The sequence below is a fragment of the Notechis scutatus genome, chromosome 5, assembly GCF_049901735.1.
Source record: "Notechis scutatus isolate UNSWTSFEM ecotype Mainland chromosome 5, rNotScu1.2, whole genome shotgun sequence".
NCBI classification, from domain to species: Eukaryota; Metazoa; Chordata; class Lepidosauria; order Squamata; family Elapidae; genus Notechis; species Notechis scutatus.
This window is the reverse complement of record NC_142013.1, coordinates 11,752,288-11,776,740: the sequence shown is the minus strand read 5'-3', so window position 1 is coordinate 11,776,740 and position 24,453 is coordinate 11,752,288. Positions and strand designations below refer to the sequence as shown.

The window sequence follows — 24,453 nt, the reverse complement described above, 5'->3', positions numbered from 1 at the left end:
GCATTAGAAACACGTTACAGATACATCAGGTTAACATTGAGAAAGAGTGCAGTCTTTCTCTCTGAAATGCAAATCGCGTCATTGCTGTGCCATGAGTTAGTGAAACACAAAATCTCGGTGGGCTTTTGCGAGACCTTGCGGTTTTTATGATGCATTTTGTAATGACTTTAATTAACAGACGAGCAAAACTGACTTTGGATTTAACACTAAAGTCTACACAAGTATGTTGTTATTGGGGTTTTGTTTTTTAATAGGGCTGCTATCAGGTTTTGCTTCAATCAAAAAAAAGCAGAACTTGAACATATGAAAACTGGTACCAGATAGGGCTTAGTCCCCTTCCAGATTCCGATACTATTCTCTATGTATAGGTAAATGTCATTTTCGATTCTAAAGGACGTGGTGCTGATCTTTGTTTCTTAGCCGAGGGAGCCAGTATTGTCCTTTGACATAGTTATTTGCACGATTATGTGGCCAGCATGGCTATACACCGAGACACAGAGAACGCTGTTACCACATCACTGAAGTGGAACCTATTTATCTACTCTCATTTGCATGCTTTCGAACTGCTGGTGAGCAGGAGCTGGAGCAAGTAATGGGAACTTGCCCTGTCGTGCAGCACTTGGGTCCTGAACCCAGTTTGTCAGCTTTCCAGCTGAAAATCTCAGAATCATATTGTCTATGGCCGTGCCTGAAATTGTGCAAGAATGTACTCAGTGTAGCAAGTTGGGTCGCTATAGTGGACGAGTTGCAAGTAGTATGGCAAGTGTTGAAAACTTGCAAGACCATAGCAGGACTTATTATTTTTTGAGCCTGCAGGATCTGGGTTGGATTGGATAAATGTGATTTTTCCGAGTGTTTCCTGAACACACTGTATGTTTTATGGGGATAAACAAACTAGGCTAGCAGAAGGAAGAGACTTTCTCTCCTACCAGTGGTTGCAGCTCAGGTAACACTGTCTGAACCGGCCCTGACTATACAAAAACAAAACAAAAGCACATATTCAAACGTTCTCTTGATCAGGTGCAAGGAGCTTTTGTGTGTCACTCGTTGCAGTGTGGTTCTCCCCAACCTGGTACTCTCTAGATGTGTAGGAAGACTAATTTTTCTTTAGTTTGAGGTCATGCCAACATGGACTTTGGAGGGTTTTAGAGGCTCACACCATCTGAAAGATGCCAGGTTGGGCAAGGCACAGTTATCTTTACACAACACAGCAGAACTCCACTAACCTCTTAACTTGCCTGCTCTGCAAGATACAACAACTCTTTCTCCCTTCCTAGGTTGAAGCAACAATGCCACAAGTAAGGTAATATACATTTCTGAATGTAAATATTTTTTGTTTGGTTACTTTGGCTGCTTCCAAGAATTGTAAAACTTTTCATATCGATGCCACTAAAGTGTAGTGGCCTGTCGGCCCCTCCAGCAGCCAAATGAGATAAGGTTGAGTTATGGGAGCCAGCATCAAGGCAACTTGAGAGCTCTGAGGGGGAAGAGGGAATGGAGCTGTCAGAGATAGAGACAGAGGTGGAGCCTGGGCCACCCGTCAGCCCTCAGATGGAGAGTCAACAGCACCCAGGTCTGGAGGTGGCTGATGAGGAACAGGAAGAACAGCTGGGTCCCATGCCTGATGGATGTGCAGGAGGCAGAGGAAAGGAGAGCAGTGGAAATCTATGGGCTGGTTCTTGGGATGGAGGAGCCACCACTACAAGTGAAGCCCCACCCTAGCTCTGGGGATAAAAAGCAGGGAAGGGAAATGAACAGGTGTGGCAGGCAACTATTCATCTCCCAGGCGGACAGACTTGTTAGCCTGCTGTGGCACTCCTAATAAAGGAATCCTTGATTTAACTACAGAGGGTTTGTCACGTTTGGGAGCCAAGTCACAACATAAAGTCATTCCAAACAATAGCCTTTTCTGGAAGCATCTGGGTAGAGATTTGCCAATTGTTTCTCAGGTTTACTAATATGAGAGATGTTTGGAATTACAGTTCTCTCATTCCCTGATTCTGGGGATGATGGTTAGGAATTGACAGTTTCCAAATATTAAGGAAGGCACCCGGCTGGAAAAGGCTTCTCTTCACTTCAGTTTTTTTTCTGACTTCTTATGTTCCCTGAACTAAAAACGGTGAAAGAGAAAATAAAAGTAGGCAGGTTCTATAGACAATAGGTTTTATAAATCTGATTAACTAGATCAACTCAGTGGGTTTTACAGATTTTATGTCTATAATTTTGTACTATCTTAAATCTACTATATTGATCCATTCATTCATACGTACATCAATATTTTGCTGATTTCTCTCTCCCTCCATTTTCTTGCCCTGATCACTCACTGTAATAAAGTTCTGTTCTGCTTTATTGTAATTCTTCCAGTTGGTATGATGGCAATTAGGAATCAAAGATGCAGAAAGAATAGGCAAAGTGGGATCCATAAAAATCAATGGGTCGGAAAAGATAATTTACGTCATCAAGGCAACCCTTGCTCAATGTGTAAACTTAAATCGAAGCATCCCCAAACCTATCTGGCTATAATTCTCTATTTTAACATAATCAATGATAAAGAGCAAACCTGGGTATTTTAGGGCTCTGGGGCCACATCCAGTTTTTTGGCTGCCCCTGTCAACTATAGGAGATGACAAAGTGGAGCCCGTTGGAGGAGGAGTCAAAGATGTCATTAGTCTTGAGTCCTTTTGTGCCCACAAGAGATCGAAGTCCCGCCCACCTTGAATTCCACTGACTCTTATCTACTGCCAATTTGTTTTGACTATGAGTAGTTCAGATTCTTATAGAGAGCTTTAGCGTACGATACCCTATATATTCATTTGAACTGCCTGGACTCCTGGTTTCCTGTACCGGTTCACATGAGGTCAATAGGAAATTAGAAATCAAATGTAAATAAGTGTACACCATGCAGGCAATACAACTGTCTTGCTTTTATGTTCAAGGCAGCTCCTAGTTTTCCATTTACATATGTTTGTCCATGCATGCCTATACGCCTCACAGTAATCTGAACCATAAATTTATTGCTTTTTATATAGCAATAAAATTAATATTGAGTAGAATTCAGTTTTGCCTATCAGTTCAGCCCTCCACAACAGTCCCCATGTGGCCCGTGGGAGAATTAATTGCTGATTCCAACATAGAGTCTATTATGCTCTCAATTGTCTACAACTGGGTCTCCAACCTTGTCAAGTTTAAGACTTGTAGACTTTGCTCAGTTAGCGCAAATCATTTTTAAGTTTCTTTCTCTGCCCATTATTCAGCTATGGGCTACTTCCGCTTTTATCAGATGGTTCTCTAGGCAGAACCTCTTCCCCTGTCTTACAAGGCCATTCTCACATTCCATTTAGAGGAGGGGAAGTTGAAGGGAAGAGGAATCAAAGGGAGTGTCAGCTTCGAAATTCAGGTGCCACATTTTATTGGAAGGGGGTTGGAGGAGTTTGAAAAGTTCAAGGTTATTCTGTATGTCGTATTAAGAAATTCCAGTTGCAGTTAATTGGTTCTCGTGATTTATGAAGTGTGAAAGTGGGAGGAGAGAAGGTGGATTCTGTGTAACGTGCGAAAATATTTTCACTTTGGGAAATTGCTTTAGACATACCAGATCTGTTTCTAAATAAATCAATTGGAGAGAAAATGTCTCGGAGTGATTGATATCATGGATACTTTCTGGATGCCTTACAGGGAGAAGCCTCTGAGTCAGGGGTAAAGATGTTCTAGCTTACGCTACAACACCCAGAACAAAAGAGAGCGTTGAACTGAAAGAATGAGAAGTGTGAAATTTAGAAGGGTGATTGCTTGTAAGAATTTAAAGAGATATTAGTGGTTCCTTTGCTAGTCCTCGGCTTACCATCACAATTGAGCCCAAATTTTCCATTGCTAAGCAAGATGGTTGTTAAGTTACTTGCACCCCATTTTATGACTTTTTGGCACAGATGTTAAGCGAATCACTGCAGTTGTGAAGGAAATCACGTTGTTAAGAGAATCTGGTTGCCTGCATTGACTTTGCTTGTTGGAAGGTTACAAACGGTGATTACAAGACCCCAGGACACTGCAACCATCATAAACACTTTCCGGTTGCTTAAATTCTGGTCATGTGACCACGAGGGATGCTGCAATGGTTGTAAGTGTGAAAAACAGTCATGTCACTTTTTTCAGTGCTATTGTAACTTCAAACCGTCACTAAATGAACAGTTGTAAGTCGAGGACTACCTGCACGAGAGTAAGATTTTCTTCTCCACCTTGTGGGAAGAGCCTGAGGATATTAAACCCCCAATTAGCAAAAGGAGAATAATACAGAATCCTTCTGTTTACAACATTTGGCAGCCACAGGAGCATGGGTAAAACAAAATGGACTCCCGTCAGCATTGGGCCTTACAGGAACAAAGTGAAGAAGATAATCTTACGGCGATACAATGGAACAAAATATACATGCAAGCAGACATTTAGGGAATGTAGCTCAGGAAAGAATCTAGAATTGTGGGCTTAACTAACAGACCTAGATAATACATGATTACGACTAGAGAAAAGAGTTAGGAGGAAATGGCAGTACGGGTTAAAAAGGTTCCCAAGACATCTGTATGTTCTGGTTAGAAAAGCATCATTCAGAAAGAAGCAATTGTGCAGTAGAATTATTTGAGGATTATTTAGCTACCTGCAGATAGATGATGCAAGTAAAAACTGGTTAGCTATTAGAAAAGGGCCAGGGAAAGGAGAAGCTAAGATGAAAAAGGAGATTGAGGAACATAAGAAGACTAAATTAGAAGGTCAATAAGATAAAAATAATAGCAAAAGGCCAAGATGGGGATATAAGTAGGAACAAGAGGTTATATATGCAATAAGTTTGGTTGCAGAGCCAAAACCTGCCCAAATGTGATCCAGAAAATTTTATTGTTCGTTAATCTCCCAAGTTCATTTAAGTTGAAAAGGAAAAAAAAACACACAAAAGCAAAACAAATAAGGGTCAATGGAAGAAATATGCTTGGTTTAATGATGCAACTGGTCTTAACTAGTGTTAAAAGCAATAAAAATAAATAATTAAATAGAACAAAACACCGATGTTCACCATTATTTTGTTAGAGGTTCTCCAAGAATGGGCATGCTAGAGTTCACACAGTTTTCGGGAAGACGCTTTCAGAAAAGACTCAGCAAAATATATTATTGGAGGATTTTAGCTCATCTACCTTGCAATGTGATGGTGGGCACCCATATCTCAGTATGTCATCATTTAATAATCAAAGGGGATTAGAAGGGACCTAGCAGGTATGGTTAAGAAAGCCAAATGAAAGGAATTAGGAGGGAGTAAGCCTAAATCCCAAGAAGTGAGATTGGGTGAGGAAGGGGAAAGGGTAAATAGTAACCAGAGGTTAAGGTACATCAGAAATGAGAAAGGGCTGTTGTAGCAGACTGAAGTTAGTTTGCAAACCATTCTATATTTGTTTGAGGGGAAAAGCTCAAGAAAAGAAAGATGTAGAGTTGAAATGAGGACACGGCTTTGGGAATGAGCGAGGAACCACAAAGGAGACAAGACAAAGAATACAACAAAGAGCATTTGAGACTCGAGTAAATCTCCCGGCCCTTATTTATAGAGGAATTTAGCTTTGGCCTTGAGAAAGAAGAGGAGAAATAGGAAACTATCTTCAATCTTGAGAAAGCGCTAGTCCTTAAAAAATGGGCACTGAAGGGGTTGAACACACTTTCCAGATTTTGTTAATATAACCTACAACAGGGGTGTCAAACACAAGGCCTGTGGGCCGGAACCGGCCCGCAATGTGGTCAGATCCAGCCCGTGGGGACGACCTGGAAAATGTAAGAGGTTGGCCTGCATCGCTTTGGCCCGATCTACCCAGTGTGAAGAGGAAACATGCCAGCAGTTTGGGGACTGGCGTCAAGCAGGCCAGGCCCATCAAGTTGGCTACACCCAGTGAATGGCGTCCAATTGGCCACGCCCACCCAGTTGGCCACATCCAACCAGTTGGCCACGCCTACCCGGACCCCCCCGAGGTCAACCCCAGCCCTGATGCGACCTCAATGCAATTGTGCCAGGGTTCCAACGGATGCCCTAATTAATTCATGAGTTTGAACACCCCTGACCTACAAGAATAAAGAAGCATTCCTGGAAATCCCAGTTTGGTCTAGTGCAGGAATGGACCATTAATTTTCCCAAGGGGCCACATGAGAAACTGGAACTGTGGTGGAGGGCTGAACCAATAAGGTTGTGAAGGTGGATAGGCATTTACGCAGGCACATATGTAAATTAAAAAAGAAAAGAAAAAGTTGTCTTCTAAATAAAAGCAATCCACACGAGGCATATAGGGATAGTCAAAGGGTCAGTTGTGGCTCGGGGAGGTCTTAAAATGCCCAGGTCTGGTCTAGTGTTTAAAGTACCCTGCTAGAAACCAGGAAGCTGTGAATTCTAGTCCTGCCTTAGGCAGCGAAACTGGCTGGGTGACTTTGGCTCAACCACTCTATCTCAGCCCAATTCACCCCAAGGGCTGTTATTGTAGAAATAGGAGGAGGAAGGAATATTAGGTTTCTCGGTTGCCTTGAGTTATTTATAACAGAAAGGTGAGATTAAAAAAAAAACAACCTTTAAAAATCCACGAGTGTCTGTTTCTTGACCTGGCCTACTTAGAAAAGCTGACATTATCTTAAGGAAGATAGGTGTATGGCAGAATGAATTTGCTCTGATGGATTTGGATTTCAAAGTTAAAGGGGTTTTTTCAATCTCCTCCATGGACCTGGGCTTTGTGCCATGGAGAGACCAAGAAGCTTTGTGCCTACCTAGTTAAATCACCTGCCTTCTAGCTCTAAATATATAAAAGGACAGAAGCGTTCAGCAATGGACGAGGAGGAGATTCTCGGACTTGTGTTTGTAAGCGTGGACCAACACTATTGTTATATCAAGGAGGAGAAATCTGCACTCGGAGCCCAAGTGCACCTGAGGGAAAGAATGACCTGCCTGGGGGCAAAGGACTACAGGGTTTGGATAGTGGGACAGATGTCAGTGAAGACAAAGATGCTGGAATCCAAAAATCCTAGAAGAGCATTTTTCTTTCTTTCTAGTCTCCCTAACATACAGGTAAGTCCTCGACTTAGGAGCGGTTGCTTAGTGACTGTTCAAAGTTATGATGGACTCCCCTCCTCAAAACGTACCTTGTTTCCCCCTGAAAATAAGACCCTGTTATATATATATATATTTGCCACCAAAAAAGGCACCAGGTCTTATTTTTTTGAGGGGGAAGTCATCTACTGACTACCCTCACTTGTACGCATCACTCCTGGCCTCCTTTTCACTGTCAGAGGCCTTCAGGAAGTTCTGAAGACCTCTGGAGCTGATAACAGAGCATGATCTGGAGCTTTGTTCTCAGCTACAGAGGCCTTCAGGAAAGTCTTGCCAGCCTTGCCGGCTGCAGAAGAAACGGGACAGCAAGGCAGATGTTGGGGTGTGAGAGGCCTGGCTACAACTGTCCAAAGATAAGTAGTAGGGCAGCTCCACCCCTCCTATCCCCACCTAGCTTAATGTTTACCCGTTTATTCTGGAATGGGCAGGATCTGAAATAGGACTTATTTTTTTGGGGGGGATAGGACTTATATTAGGTGCACGTGTAAAAATCAAGCTAGGGCTTACTTTCAGGGTAGGTTGTATTTTCAGGGAAACAGGGTATTTGCAACCTCATTCCAAAGTGATGGTGCCCCCTTGTGGTCATACGACTGCATTTTTGGTACTTTGCAATTGGCTAGCATTGACAGCCATTTGCAGCATCCCTTGGTCACGTGCCCATGATTTATGACATGTGTTTATTTCTGGTTTTCAGGGGGCCCCCAATAGTGAACAATGGGTTCACATAAGGACTGCCGTGTTTGCTTTACCACCACCGCAAAAAAAGTTGTAAAATCGGGTCTGGTCACATGACGATTTGCTTTATGACCATTGGAACTGTAATTGGCAGGCTCCATTATGGTCATAAGTCAGGGACCACCTGTAGGTGTGAGCCCAGTGCACGGAAGGAAGTTGAATGAGGGTTAACAGATAAGACACCGTAAAAATGGTTTATATGGACCTGTATATGGATACTGCAGTGTTTGTCTAATGATGGATTTAGTCCAGTATTTCTCAGCCCTGGGAACTCTAAGAGATATGGACTTCAACCCTCACAATTCCCCAGCTAACATGTCAGCCTGGGGAATTCTGGAGTTGAAATCCACATTATCTTAAAGTTCCCCAAATTGAGAAACACTGACACAGTGTGTTAAGCTAAGGACACTGTCCGGATACTGTTCTGTTAAATACCCTTATAAGCAGAGAATAACTGTAAATATATGTTTCCCTACCTTTGACACAGCTCCTTTGTATTCAGTTAGATGCATTTGGTTCAGTTTTGAAGGATATCACTTATTTGGGAACTCTCTTCCCGCCCCAGACAAATCTGATTAGAAACAAAGCCTTCAGTTCTCTAAGGTCTGCAATCCATAATAAGCAAAGTATGCTAATTTATTTTAGTTGCTATCTTTCAAAATCTTTGCAAAAGAATTGTTTGCGGAGTCCCGGCTAGTCAGTGTGAGTTAACAAAGTTCTGCTGTGATCTTTTTATATTATAGAGGAACAAAACCAGACAAAACAATTGACAAACAATAGACAACAGTGCGGGAGGAGGAGGTCGTATACATACATACACACATACATACATACATACATACATACATACATACATACAGCATATATATTTAAAATATTAAATACCTTCATTTTCTATTGTGTCAACTACATTGTTGACAAGCTGTATGACAGTCACAATGGAAGCTTGCGGGAGGAGGAAAGCAGAAATAAAGGAAGGACAGTCTCAAGTTAGTATTTATTTATTTCACACAAAGGTTACCAACGACACAATCTCAGATTAGCTGTGAGAGCAACTACAGAAGGGTAGATGGTTACGAATGAATTATGGAATGATTTGAGAACATTTTGACATCTGGTAACTCCATAGGCACATTTGGGTCTCCCCCGCCCCCCAACAGGGCAGCAAATGGGGGAAAAACACTCAAAAAAGCAATGAGATGACTACCACCAGTCCATCAATCCAACCTGGAAGATTCAATGAATCTGAAGATGTCCCCTAGTTGGATAACAAAACGTCTGCAAGAAAACAACCAAGTTCAGAGACCACCAAGGATTCCATCATTCAATGAATCTACCTGACACTCATATCTAAATGGCAATTGCTTAAAACCCCTTGAGATTAAGTGCTGCCTTTTAAGTGCCTCTTATCTTCCAGGCAGCCAGAATGATTCAAGGTGGTTTTAAAAGTCTTTGGCTAATTTTTTTTTGTCCCCATTAGGATTACTAATGAACACAAAGCCTTGGTGGGAAAATTACAAATTCTGCTTGGGAAATATTTAAAGGCAGGTAGAAGGGTAGATTAAACATTAAATAGCTTCCATTTAAAGGCTACTTATTCCTTAATTATTTTAAACATCCCTTTAAGCCACTTATTCAATGCTGGATTTATCAGCAGTGTCAAAATAGAGAATTTCACATTAACAACAGTCACAATACAGCCAGTAGACTAATGTTAGAAGAAGACTCCTTGTGGACCATTGGTTTAGCTAGATGAGAATTATTTATTTGGATGAGCATTTATTCCAGGATCACCAACAGGTTTCATTATCAAGTGTAGCTTGGACCTTTAACTCAAAAGCAACCGTTATTGGAATAAAGCCTTTTTAAAAAATTAATATGGGATTTAGACAAGAAGGGAGAGAAAAGCCAGGACAAAGAAGTCCTGTATGCAGGGGGCCAGGAGAAAAACAAAATAATTTAAATAAAACAAGTTTTAAATAATTTAAAGTCAACTTGTTATTTGCATATTTAATCGGTTTCCTCTTCCATTATTGTGTCATGATTTTAAAAAATGTTGTTTGGTGACATTGTTTGAAGGAGTTCTTAGGGGCACGCGCAAAGCTTTGATAGGTCCACAGATATCCTTGAATCTGTAGCTCTTCTACTCTGGAATTGGATATTGAACCCAACACCTTTGACATGCAGCAGAACTGCACATTGCTGAGATCCATGATTCTATCCCCTTCATGGTTCACCATCCCCCAACACCAGAGGTGGTATTCAGCAGGTTCTGACCAGTTCTGGAGAACCGGTAGCAGAAATTTTGAGGAGTTCGGAGAACCGGCAAATACCACCTCTGACTGGGGATTTTACAGTATCCTTCCCCTGCCACGCCCACCAAGCCACGCCCACAGAACCGGTAGGAAAAAAACTGAATCCCACCACTGCCCTACACCAGAAACGGGCTGCATCAGTATTGCATTCCCACGGTCATCACATTCTACGTCCTCTCTTCTTGGACAGCAGTTAAATTGGAGACTTTGTGAAAAGTGCCCCAAATTCTTATACATCCTGTTTTATTGCTTTTCCTAATTTCTGGGGACCCTTACAATCCCCAAAATTTCCACCTAATATGACCTCGAGTTGCTGTCCAACAAATCTAAAGGCTGAGATCCCTTCCGAGATCTGCTAGTGGGATTAATATCTCCACTCAGGCACAGCCCTTAAAAAAGTCTCTTCCATATCATTAAAATAAAGGTAAAGGCTTCCCGTGTCCAGTTGTGTCCAACTCTAGGGGTGGTGTTGGTCTCTGTTTCTTAACCGAGGGAGCTAGCATTGTCCAAAGACACTTCTGTGGTCATGTGGCCAGCATGACTACAGGCTAAAGTGCACAGAACGCTGTTACCTTCCTACTGAAGTGGTATCTATTTATCTACTTGCATTTGCATGCTTTTGAATGTTAGGTGGGCATGAGCCCGAGCAAGGAACGGGAGCTCACCCCGTTGTATAGAGCTTGAGTCTCAAACCCAGGCTGTCAGCTTTCTATCTGACAAAATCAGCATCATTAACCACTGACTCATCGCTTTCCCCCTACCATTAAAATAGGATCGGGAGTATATACGATGTAATGCTTATTCAATGAACAAATTGGATCTGATCATCTGACTTTAGAAATCACCTGTTTATCAATGCACTGGGATGAGGTTGCTTTTCAACCTTGCCCCAATAACTACAATCTCAGGAGGCATTTCCTGTTTCTGATCAAACACTCTACAAATATTACCAGGAACTGCATATTTGTTTTGTTAAATAGTTTTTGAAAAGCCAGTGGGTAGTGCTTTATAAAGCATTTGTGATGAATTTTTCTGAGCCATAAAAGGGTCCCAGTGAGTCTTAGAGAATTGGAGGACATTGCTTTCCTTTGAAGTATTTCCAACTCCCCAGGAAAAAAAAAAAGAAGAAGAAAGAAATGAAAAAAAATGGGGAAGAAATTTGTTGCCAATGAGTGCATGGAAAGATTTTGAGAGAAGAGCATGGTTGATGGATGTGACTGACCGAATGAGGAAAGAAAACAGTGGACAAACTCAAGAGGCTCTAACCCATAATAGAAGGATGAGAAACAAGGAAATAGGATCTGAGCAGGTATTGGCAAAAGGTCTGATAGAAACAGAAAAGCTGAAAGATGAGCCAGTGTGCTTAGGGTGTTGGTGTGAGAGAATATTTGGGGATGGGTTAATTCAGAATGAGAAAGAAAAACGACAGATGAGATGATCTGAAGTTTTGTGTGAGAACATGAGAAAGAGATGATGGAGACAGTCCTGGGTGTGAATGATCTACAATGAAAGAGAAGAGATTGTTTGAACAGGGCCCAAAACCCCGTCGCCCACCGACCACGGCAACCCCCCCCAAAAAATACCCCCCCCCCGGTTGGGAGGAGGCCCCCAAAATAAAAAAAAGAGAGGAGCTTTACAAACACCCCACAAAAAAAAACAAACACAAAAAAAAAAAAACCCACCCCCCCCCCACCCCCCCCCCACCACCAAAAAAAACCACCACACCCAAACCCCCACCCCCCCCCCCCCCCCCCCCCCCCCCCCCCCCCCCCCCCCCCCACACAACCCCCCCCCCCCCCCCCCCCCCCCCCACCCCCCCCCCCCCCCCCCCCCCCCCCCCCCCCCCCCCCCCTGGTTTGAAGGATAGATCCAATTCAGGTTTGGCAACAAATCTTGGGGATGTTTTTTTGTTTTTGTTTTTTAAAATAAATATTGGGTGAATGATTTCAAACTCCACTCAGCCGTTTTATGAATGAGTGCGCCTCCCACAGCAATCATTTTATGAATGGGAGCTTTAACGCAATCCTAAGTCCTAGCAACCTTGGCAATTTCTCAGCATTTCCAAATGTGTCCAATAAGCTCCATAGAAGTTTGGAAGTCCTAGCAGGGGGAGACCAAGAATGATGAAGTGGGTTGGAGCAATTATGACCATCTTCTTTGGATTAGCCTCGTGAACCACATGCATTACTAGAGCACGTGAAGAATGGATCAGAGAAGATGGACATCAAGATGAGTAAATGCCGTGGAACCCAATGCAACATTAACTAGATGACAAAAAGGAATAGTAATTTTATCATGCCTGAACCACTTTGTTGAGGTCATAGACACCAAGATTATGCCAAGATGTATTTCCTGCTGGAAGCAGCTTAATGAATGGTGTCCTTTCAGGACCAGTAAAGGTTCCCCTCGCACATACGTGCTAGTTGTTTCTGGCTCTAGGGGGCAGTGCTCATCTCTGTTCCAAAGCTGAAAAGCCAGCACTGTCCGAAGACGTCTCCCTGGTCATGGGACTGGCATGACTAAATGCCGAAGGTGCGTGCAATGCTGTTACCTTCCCACCAAAGTGGTCCCTATATTTCTACTTGCATTTTTTTTTTTGCATGCTTTCGAACTGCTAGGTTGGCAGAAGCTTGGACAAGTAACGGGAGCTCACTCTGGCGCTAGGGATTCGAACCGCCGACCTGCCGACCTTTCTGATCGACAAGCTCAGCGTCTTAACCACTGAGCCGTCACGCCCCCCCAGTCATGCTATCATTTTAAAAACCCTATTCAGTGATTTTGGCATCAGAGAAATAAAATTCCATAAGAAGTAAAAAATATGGGAGTCAATGAAGTAACTAAGAAGAAGTAAGTCCCAAAGGTGCTTTTTTCAAGAGGCAACTGGACTTTCTGTTTTTTTTTTCCTTTGAAGATGTTTTGCTTCTCATCCAAGAAACTTCTTCAGCTTTGAAGCCCCTTGGATGAGAAGCGAAACGTCTTCAAAAAAAAACAAAGATAAAAAAACAACAGAAAGTCAGTTGCCTCTTGAAAAAAGCACCTTTGGGACAACCATGACCTGGATGACTGACAATCTCCATAGACACTGAGTATGTAAGAAGTAACTTTTCTTGGTGTTGAAGGCAAAAGGAGAGGGGGACGGCAGAGGAAGAGATGGTTAAATAGTGTCGCTGACACAATAAACATGAATTTGGGTAAACTCTAAGAGACAGTGGAGGGCAGGTGGGCTTGGCATGCTCTGGTCCATGGGATTGTGAAGAGTTGGACACAATTTAGCAATTGAACACCACCACCAACTTTTTTGGCAGCACAGAATTTTTCCAACACATAATGATTGGGATGACTATGTCAGGCCCTAGATAGGTGCATGTCATGGCCCTGTCGGAATCTGAATCCGAGGAGAAAGACGAGCAGCTGACAGGGAGCACGACTGTGGCTCCACTGGCCGTGGAGGAAACTGGGGAAGGGCAAAGTCTCGCTGGGCAGAGCAGGGAAGAGGTAGAACAAGGGAGAGGAGTTCAGAGGAAGACCCAGGCCCACCCCCTTTTCATCCTAAGGCATGGAGAGAGGAACATGAGTTGCATGACTTACGGGGGGAGGAAAGGGCCCTGATTCCCTTCATTAGTTACAGCTGGGAAATGAGTTTAAAAGAGATGCAAGCTGAGAGCAGCGGCTGCTAGAACAAACGTGAATGTATGTTGTGTTGACTTCGGTTATCTGCGTTCCTGGCATCCTCCCAACTGGGTTGATTTACTGCCGTTCCTTCACATCTGGAATTCCTTCTCTTGCCCTGCCGGATTAATTACCTCCTCTTGCCTTGATTGGACTTATAGTTAAAGTTTTTGTTGACCACGTTTTGGACTTGAATCTCTGCAGCCAAAGGCTGTTCCTGGGAAAGTTTTTCTCCAGACCAGAAGGTAACCAGGACATTGGGGTCAAAGTTGGAGCGAATAAAGGGACTCGTATTTATTATTTGACTGTGTTGCCTTTGTGCCACACACAGGGTCATCATAATGCCACCCCGTGCGCCTCCAAGCAGAGGAGCAAATAAAATATGTCTAGCATACTTCTATTGACTTCTCCATACATGATATACTACGCATGCCAACATCTAAACTTTAATCATTTCCAAATCTCATGGAAGAAGCCTCACGTTGTATTTGGTTGAAGCTATCGACATTTTGCAACACTCATGATAGTTGGGCAATCTTGGCGTGAAGCATCTCCAGCTGATTCAAGAGTTAACTAAAACTCGCTTAACTGAGTTTAATGTGACGGTTTCTCAATTTTTTAGGTTAGGGTTGATGGGTTTATGCCCAAGCCATTGTGCTTGGCTCCAGAAATGATGATTCTGTTAGGCATCTTCCCTCCTATTCACAAATCCCTCTGTGGAGGTTATTCCTTATTTGGAAAACATTATTTTGCCAATACTCTATTAAGCTGTGTTTGGAAGAGGAAATATCTACCCCATCCTTGTCTGTATCATAGCAACGGCATGATTTATTCTTCGTTCAATGATCTTGTATATCTTTGGAGAATAGAAAGTTTTAGATTCTTTTCCTAGAAATTTTACCTGCCATGTCAAATGCATTATCACTCCGTAGGCGGGAATACTCTTTGCCTACCTTTAAGCTTAGCACAAAGCTGGTTACAAGTAGTCCTCGACTTACAACAGTTCATTTAGTGACCGTTCAAAGTTACAACGGTGCTGAAAAAAGTGACTTATGACCTGACACGTTCAGGACCGTTACAAATCCCCATGATCGTGTGATCAAAATTCAGACGCTTGGCAACTGGTTCATAATTATGACCGCTGCTGAGTCCCGGGGTCATGCAATCCCCTTTTGCGACCTTCTGACAAGCAAAGTCAATGAGGGAAGCCAGATTCGCTTAACAACCGGGTTGCTAACTTATCAACTGCAGCGATTCACTTAACAATTGGGGCAAAAAAAGTCGTAAAACGGGGCAAAGCTCACTTCACAAACGTCTCGCTTAGCACCAGAAATTTTGGGCTCGGTTGTGTCGTAAGTTGAGGACTACCCGTCACAGTTAACAGTTGATTTCCGTGTTCTGACTACCTGTAGAAATGAATGGTGTAGCATCAATATTATGTAGTAATCATCACACTATGCTATTGAACGTTTCACCCAGAAGAGAAAAGATTTGCTAGAATCCTAGTACCCAAGACCTTTTCGGCGATAACTTCAAAATTATTCCAAGCAGATGGGAGGAGAAAAACTAGCTATATTCTTACCGTTATCATCACCGGAATCCGACTGGTAGGAGCTGAGGGACTGGACTTCTGAATTGCTGCCTTTATTGCTTCCTGACAAACAGGTCACCTCTTCCATATCGTCAAGTTCTTTGCCTATACATGGAGAAACGAAGAGAACGGGTTGTGTGCAGTGGTGGCATTCAAATTTTTTTTACTACCGGTTCTGTGGGTGTGGCTTGGTGGGCATGGTGTAGCTTTGTGGGCAGGCAGGGGAAGGATACTGTAAAATCCCCATTCCCTCACCACTCCTGGGGGAAGGTTACTGCAAAATCCCATTCCCTCCCCATTCCACCAACCTGCTTTCCAGCTCCGTTCTCCTGTGCAGGGCAACAAAAGAAGACCCAGCCAATCAGCTGGGACTTGGGAGGCGGAGAATAGATGGGGGCGGGGCCAGTCAGAGGTGGTGTTTGCCAGTTCTCTGAATTACTCAAAGTTTCCGCTACTGGTTCTCCAGAAGCTGTCAGAACTGGCTGAATACCACCTCTGGTTGTGTGGATATCCAGACCTCGGCTTTAGAGCCCATGACATCCAAGGAGACTTGACATGGCTCATCATTAAGGGGAGTCCTCAACTTACGACCAACTGCCTAGCCAATGAGGAAGCCAGTGGGGCCTTAGCCACCGTGATACTAACTTTAACAACTGCAGCGATTCACTTAGCAAGCGTGGCAAGAAAGGTTGTAAAATGGGGCCAAACTCACTTAACCTACGTCTCACTTAGCAACAGAAATTTTGGGCTCCGTTGTGGTCATAAATGAGGACCACCTGTACTTTCTTATCCCTTTCCTTTCATTTCTGAGCATCAACTTCTAAGAAGACTTGTAAACGTAAGCTTTACATTTTTGCTCTCAGTAGCTCTGGCAAATTGAACGGAATTCTGCTAGTTTCCTATAAAAGACAAACAACTAGTGGTAGCATAGCGCTTAGATCGGTCACAGGGCTTTTACAGCCCGCTCTAAGCAATTTACAGAGTCAGCATATTCGCCCCAACAATCTGGCTCCTCATTTTACCGACCTTGGAAGGATGGAAGGCTGAGTCAACATTGAGCCTGGTGAGATTCGAACTGGCAGATTGTAGGCAGCCGGCAGTCAGCACAAGTAGGCTGCAGTACTGCACTCTAACCACTGCACCACCACATCTCTTTATACGTGCTATTTATCCAACCCCTTAAAGGCGGCTTTTTCAATGTGGTGTTTTCGAGATATCCTGAGACTTCGGGTCACAGAATGCCGGTTGGAGAAATCTGAAAGTCGACTGATGTATCATCGGAAGACGGTTCCAAAGGTGTGTCAGTGCGACACCTATTTATTTACATTGCTTTCATGATAAGGCAAGGCATGCTATTTGGAAGGACAATAAAATATTCCAAATGGCTAATTTTACCACGACTGAGAACCGTATAATTCAATACAATATCATTACTTGAATTAATAACTTTGTACATATGCTCGGTATCTCAGGGCTTGTCATATCATTATTCTGTTAATCTTGTGGCAGATAGTTTGCTGATTAAATGTCTACTTTTACAGCAGAAGTTGATACGGTTTGTGTACCAAAGAAGTAGTAGGTTTATTTTGGGTATGTGCCATTGCATGACATGTGATACAATGCCCATATATTTAGAGAAGCTTTGGCTGTTGGATTTTAAGCAGGAATATTTCCAAGCTTACCTGAAGAGGTTAAGAACTGAGCCTCGGATCTTCTAATCCAGGGGTGTCAAACTCGATTTCATTGAGGGCTGCATCGGGGTTGATGTTAGAGGGGGGGAAGTGGGCGTGGCTGGCTTGACGTCCTGCAGCCCTCTGCATAGAAAATGGAGCCCGGAAGAGCCACACGCGGCCCTCACGGGCTGTGCTTTCAGCTGCAATGGCCTCCTGCAGTCCTCTGCTAGTGAAAATGGAGCTTGGGAGGGCCGCATGTGAGCTCCATTTTTGCTGGCAGAGGCACCACGGGCCGGTCCTTCACTGTTTCCAGGGAGACCCTGCAGGCCGGATCTAAGCACCCAGCAGGCTGGATCCGGCCTGTGAGCCTTGAGTTTGACACCCCCCGTTCTACTCTATGGTAACTTGTACTTATAAGCAGATCAGTTAGAACCCTTGTTAAACAAGGTTGTTAGAAGGCCATTAAACGAGATTGTTAGAAGGCCAAAACGGCAACGAGGAAAGAAATGTGAACAATAATAATAATAATAAAAAATCTAGAAAGTTGAAGGGACGTTACTCACTTTCAGTGCCATTTTCCCAAGTCTTCCGGATGGAGTCACAATCAGAACGGCATGGAGATACTGTGGGCAAGTTGGGGGCCACACTGCACACTACAACACCCCTCCTTGCTGTCAAGATCCGGGGAGATTCCGGATGGAAGGTTGTCATCTCTTGATGTTCCACCCCATGTCCGTCAACTATCTTGTCCAAATTGTTCCTAGAATCACTCTGGAAGCAAGGGGTGTAGGCCATTGGCCTCACTGGGACCTGAGGAGGTCCTACTTCCTGATAGATATTGCGGCTGTCGCCACTGGTCCTCATGTTCTTGAACTGAATGCCGTTGCTTTTGTGGAGCAGAGCAGCCGTGGCTGGGTCTTGGACTAAAGTAATGTTGTTCCGAGAGTAATTCTTCCGGAAAACTTTCTTGCGGAAGACAATGAAGAGGACTACCAACAAAAAGATGATGAAAAGAACAATGGCAATGCCGATCAATTCTTCTTTACCCACGTAAGAATGGCCAGCTTGGATATTAGGAACCACCACGGGTCTTAGTCCACAATGCTGGCCCACGTACCCGGGAGTGCAGTTGCACAGAAAGGAGCCGAAGACATTGACGCAAGAGCCGCCATTCTCGCATTCCTCTCTTTCACATTCATTGATGTCTTCATCGCATCTGCAAGGAAGAGAATCGAAGTGGATGAGGGATTCCAGCACTTACATTCTTTGACTTTACTTTCCATACCTTTTATTCAGCTAAGTCTTAGATTTATACATTGCTTTTTCCTCTAAAAACTCAAGCGCTCGTTCTGCCATTTTCTTCACAACCATACCCTGTTGAATGAAGATGCTGAGGTTGGTCAGCTGGAAAGAGTCAGGCATGACAGGGCAAGGGGAATTTCCTGTTGAATAGGTTGGACTTCAAGAAAGTGGCAAGCCTGAATGTTATTCAACCAGCTTCCATAACTGAAGATGGACCTGAACTTGGGTCAGCTATTCTTGAGTCCAACCTCAGTCACTACTACATGCTTATCTTTGTTAAATGCAACCCGATCAATCAGAAATGTCAAACTTGTGTCATCACGGCATTGTCATGTGGCGTATCACAACTTCCCCCCCGCTTCGCTAAACTGGGTGTAGGCGTGGCCAGCATGTGACACATCCGGCCCGCAGGCCACGAGTTTGACAGCCCTGCAATAAATCAAGTGTAGGCTAAGAATGGAGGGATAACATTTAAACAGCTCCATATTGCATTAAGGAACAAAACACCCAGGAACTATGATCCTGTTCATTTACCGCCTATCTGCTGTGTGAAATTGCTAATACAGGATGGCCCGTCAATCATTGAAAGGTTACATATATAGATGAAAAATAATTAGAGGCATTGAATTATATCCGACGTCAGAAAGATCTTTCTTAAGCGAGGCGCAACTAGGGGGAAAAAATGCTCATCTAGTCTTGGTAGGACCAGCAGTCGATGGTTATCTAAGAGTATCTCATTAAAAGATATAATTCAGCAAAGAGCTGCAAGGTGTGGCTATCTCCATACACAAGGATGAAGAACTATCAGAATCGCTCAAGATGGTCTTCAGTTACATGTCCAAGAACTGAGTGCGAAGGTCACTGAAGAGATTTGTCTTATCGGGGATGGTTGACTGCCAATCCTAGGCTTGCTACCTTGATTTCGGCATGAAGAAAGTAAGAAGACAGGTGTAAAACATATGATGTTTCTCATCAATCATCTCCTCCTCCTTCTTTTAATGACCCCATAATCCCTTGCGGGGTGGAGTCTGGGCAACTGAATGGAGCTGAGTGTTTACTGGCTGGATGCCCTTCCTGTCACCAATGCGGAGTCCCGTCCCGCCCAGCAGATGTATTCTCATTATCCCCAGAGAAATATCTGTTTCTACCTAGAATCAAACTCACACCCTCCTGATTGTAAGGTGAGAGCTCTACCTCTAGGCCACCGCACCACTCAGATGTTTCTCATCAATGCTTTGAAAAAATAACCCATTTAACTTTGGTAGCGCTGTGTGTTGTCTGATTATTATTGTATAACCACATAAGGACCATCACTTTGTATCATCCATGGAATTAGCTTTCCAAAAGTATTTTTCTCGTGACATCATACTACAAATTTGTGATGCTAAAACCTTCCAGGAGCCCTTGCACCCTCTAGCTGCAACCATCTTCTCTGGGATGGCTTTACTTACGTCACGCCAGTTAATCCACTCTTGCAGGTGCAAATGAAGGCACTGCCTATGGGATCACAGGATCCTCCATTGTGGCAAGGATTTGGAAAGCAGGCGGTGACCTCCGATTCACAGTTTCGTCCAGTGAACTGGGAAAGGCAACTGCACTGGTAACCTAAGTCAGGGGGAAGTAGAGGAGCAGAAAGGGGAAGAAGGGTAAGTATACATTTCGGGCGATAAGTGAAACTCTTAATTCTCCAAATAGGGTATGTTGCCCTGGGAAAAGTTAACAGAAATAAAAGTGGTGTTTTATCCCCCTCTGGTGGTCACTTTGGAGATATTCCTCAATTAGAAACTACACCAGGAACAAAATCACACACGGATTGGGAGCGTACATTCCTTTGGTTGGTTTATCGAAAAGCCTGAAAGGGTATTTTACTTTAATGAAGAAGAAAAGCAAAGCTATAATAGCAGAGGAATTTAGATACATTGTGATATTTATGAATAAGGACCTTCAGGTTAGCTCAGTTGCAGTGTTCCAGGGCATATGATCCCCTTTTGAGAGCTTCGGACAAGCAAAATCCATGGGGAAGCCAGATTCGCTTAGTATTACTAACTTAAGTGCAGTGATTCGCTTAACAATTGGAGCAAGAAAGTGTGATAACCAAGTCACCAAAGTAGATAAATTTCCCTTTAATGCCTCCAACTTGGCCCCCCAATGTCCAGTTATCCTCGGCTGGAGGATCAAACTCTTCCAAAAACAGTCTACGAAGGAAAGAAATGCAGTCCAAACCCAAAGTAAAGATAATTAGAAATAAAAAAAAAACAACAACAAACCACGCTGAAGTAATTAACATGACAGGCCAGGATGATAAATTGCAGACTTTCAAAGGATAACGCAGCACCCATAGTTGGGAGAATGCCAAAACCCAGATAAGCCTCGACAAAGATAATGCACACTTTGTTTCCAGCAACTCTGCCCTTTTAAACAGTCTTCCCAGCTGCAGCCCATGAAGGGGATCAAGGCCCTTTCCTCTCCTGTAAGCCATGTTGCTCCCTTTTCCGTTCTTCCCTGTGTACCCTAGGATGAAGAGGGGATGGCCCTGGGTCTTCCTCTGAATACCCAGCCAGACTGTGCCCCTTCCCCGTTTCTTCCACCAGATCCACACTTCCACTCCCTGTCAGCTGCTCAATCTCCCCCTCCAATAAGGGCATGACAGAAAGGTTGTAAAATGGGGCAAAACTCATGTAACAACTGCCTTGCTCAGCCACATAATTTTGGGGCTCAATTGAGGTCGTAAGTTGAGGACTATCGAGTGAGGCACACTTTGAGGAAAAACTAGGTTTGGAAATGCGTACTGAAAGGCGCGTTTTCACATGGATTTTAGTTGTGAAGTGCAAACCTGGAAATAGCCTCTTGGGCCCGCAGTTATCTTTGTGCCTTGTCTAAAGCACTCTTCTTTACCTGTTGATCTACTCCAGGGGTGTCAAACTCAAGGCCTGCAGGCTGGATCTGGCCAGCAGGGTGCTTAGATCCAGCCTGCAGAGCCACCCTGGAAACAGCCAAGGACTGGCCCGTGGTGCCCACCAGTGAAAACGAAGCTGTTTTCAGCCACAATAGCCTCCTGCAGCCCTCTGTCAGCGAAAACGAATCTCAGTGGGGCGTATATGGTCCCACCGAGCTCAGTTTTTGTATGGTGGAGGTCACTGTGGCTGAAAGCGGGGTCCAGGGAGGCGGCGTGTGCCCCCTGCTCCATTTTTACTGGCAGAGGGCTAGCAAAACTAACTGAAAGCAAAACAAAAGGAGAAATGTTTCCTTTCCTCTTGTTTTGCTTTTAGTTAGTTAGAGAGGTAATAAAGAAAATACTGATTTGTGCAGAAATGGATAGATTGACGTTGGGGCTAAAGAGTAAAGGAAAGACAGAATATCATGATATATGGAATAAATTTTATCAGTGTTTGAAACTGAAAGGAGGGACCCAAAATAAAAAATAAGTAGGATTTGTAGAATGGAAACTTGAGGTGATGTATGTAAATATAACTGACTATAATAGATAAGACAAATGTATAAAATTAGTAATACAGAAGATGTTATGCTGTCTTTATAAATGTATATACAGGATAGGATAATTGTATAAAAGTAGCAATGTATATAAGTTATCTGTTCTATACCTTAGTATGTATGGCAAAGATAATGCTAGGATGATCGCACTGTGTTCAATATTTTAATGTGTAATTAATAAAAATTTCTAAATTAAAAAAAAAGAGAAATGTTTCCCCTTTTGCATTTGAGCCTCCAAGAAGGGACAGGAAAGGAGAAAGGGAAAGAAGGAAAGTTAGGAAGAGAGCAAGGAAGGAGAGGGGAAGGAGGAAGAAAGGAGAATGAAGCGAGAAGGAAAAAGAAGAAAAGGAAAGAAGGAAGAAAAAAAAGAAGGAAGACAATGGTTTCTCAGCATCGCCTGGGCCACCACAAGAGCTGGCCACACCCACCACGGCCACAAAAAACCCCGGTCAAACACAACCCTGATGTGGCCCTCAATGAAATCGAGTTTGACACCCCTGATCTGTTTGACAGTCACCAAAAGTGTGAAAAGACTTCTTCTAACCATGGCCCGTTCTTTTAGCCAACATGTCGACTGATGACCTGATAGAATAGGGGGCCTTCTGCTGAACTCAGTTTAATTATATGTACACTTTTTATGTACAGCGGATTGCTTGGGCTAATAAATTATTTTGCTTGGGAGGGAAGGAGGAACAGAAAGGAAGTTTCCTACTGGTGCAGCAGCTGACTGTCTTATAGACTGTCTGATATATCGCTAAAGGCTGCTGCTTTAGAATTATGGCACCATTACAGTCCTTTATTTACATACACTGCTGAGAGCGTGAAAGAAAAGCCCAAGGAAATAAATTTCTTCACAAGAGACAACGGAGAGAAACAGGGTGCAAGACAGAGAGGAGACTATGAGTAAGGAAGCTGAGCTACCCCCCTCAAGGCACTTGCTCTCCGACAGCAGCAGTAACGCATGGCGGCCTAACTAGTTTTAGAACATAAAACACAGCAGCAAAACACACCCGAATGTGAGTTGCTTGTCTATCTCGCCTAATAAAACATTTCTTCCTAATAAAATGGACCTTTCATTTGAAGACATTTTTCCCTTCCAGCCGCCGATGTAAATGCAAAGCATTCAATCCGCCGAGGGACGAAGCAGAAAGGGAATTATATTAAAATGATTTGGTATACAAAAGTTTAAGTTCGAACAGGAGGCTATTTTCTGAGTCCAGCAAATTCGATTGCCAAAGATGAGCCATCGTTGCTTATTTATGGGAGGGAGATACTTGATCTAATTTATAATATGCCGAGTGAAAGTTCGGCATGGGTTTTATCTTTATTGCTCAGAAACATAAATAAATGCATTTAGCTATTTTCCTTAAAAGCTTCTGCATCTTTGGAATGCTTTCCTTGCAAGAGGCACTCAGCTTCCCAGATTTCATATTTGCAAATGGAGAACTTTTTACCGGTACAACTTTGCATGAACACATGTCCTGATGTTTCATATTAAATGTGCTAATGTTTTCATGTTCAGGTCTCTGGACATTGCTGTTTCCGCCCCCCCCCCCCAAGCATTATCCTTGAGTTCGTTTCCCATAAGATTGAAGTAACTAACAGAATAACAGAGTTGGAAGAGACCTTGTAGCTCATCTAGTCCAACCCTCCTGCCAGTGGTGGGATTCAGCCGATTCGCACCGGTTCAATTGAACCGGTAGCTAACATCATTGCCTGTCCCTGCTCCCTCTCCTTCCAGCCACTTCTTGCGTGGCTGGCTCCTTGCCTAGGTTTGTCCAGCTGTCAGGGGGGAAAATGGATGGGGGCCTGGGGAGGAGGCACCTCGCCTGCCATGGCTGCCAGCACGCGGGGGGCGGCGGCTAGGGACCACAAGGCTGTACCACCTGTATCAGCAAGCTGTTCTAGGAGATGGCCAGTATTAATATGAAGCTATAAAGGTGTCGAGCCCGAAATTGACATATGCGTAGCCATTTTATTTAGCCTTATGATATATTCCTTTTCTTTCTTTCTCTTTGCTGGTTATGGGGGGGAAGGGTTTCGGGCTTGCCACATTCCTAAGGTGGGAAGAATGGAGATAGAGAGAGTTGTTTTGGCTAGGCGGTTCTTCTTCCTGTGGGAACAAAAGCTGACTCTGCTGAGACCTGGAGGTTGATGACACCAGGAAATGTTGATTTACTTCTACAGGGGAATGTGACTTTTGGGGGCTGTTTCTAACTTCCAATATTATGTGGTGTAATTCCGGGTTGTGTCAGATCTGGAATTACAACAGATTTTGCCAATTTGATGCTTTCCTAAATAAAAGAAATTGTTTTGGAAGATGAATTTTGCTCTTTTTTTAAAAAAATGGATTTCATCCCTTGGAAACCTGACAAAAGGCAGGACTGGACTGGTGCAGGATAGCCAAAGATATTGTATTTGTTGGTACAAGTAGTAGATCTTGACATACAACAGTTCATTTAGCGACCGTTCAGAGTTACAACGGCATTGAAAAAAGTGACCTTATGACCATTTTTCACACCTATGGCTGTTGCAGCATCTCCATGGCCATGTGATCAAAATTCA

General features: G+C 43.5%; 1 protein-coding gene across 9 annotated transcripts in view; it reads right to left on the bottom strand.

Moving 5' to 3' along the window:
* FAT3 (FAT atypical cadherin 3) overlaps positions 1-24,453 on the bottom strand; it is a 564,342-nt gene that overhangs the window by 12,962 nt on the left and 526,927 nt on the right. For 6 of the 9 annotated variants that reach the window (XR_015749710.1, XM_087966121.1, XM_087966115.1 and 3 more), the window contains 4 exons: positions 19,848-20,001; positions 17,658-18,310; positions 15,413-15,526; positions 8,732-8,791 (listed from right to left, as the gene is read on the bottom strand). Coding sequence is in view for 8 of the 9 variants with exons in the window: in XM_087966121.1 (XP_087822247.1) it covers positions 8,732-8,791; positions 15,413-15,526; positions 17,658-18,310; positions 19,848-20,001 (981 nt within the window). In the remaining variant the exon portion in view is untranslated. The remainder of the gene's footprint in view (positions 1-8,731; positions 8,792-15,412; positions 15,527-17,657; positions 18,311-19,847; positions 20,002-24,453) is intronic. The other 3 variants (XM_087966122.1, XM_087966119.1, XM_087966120.1) reach the window with 1 other exon arrangement.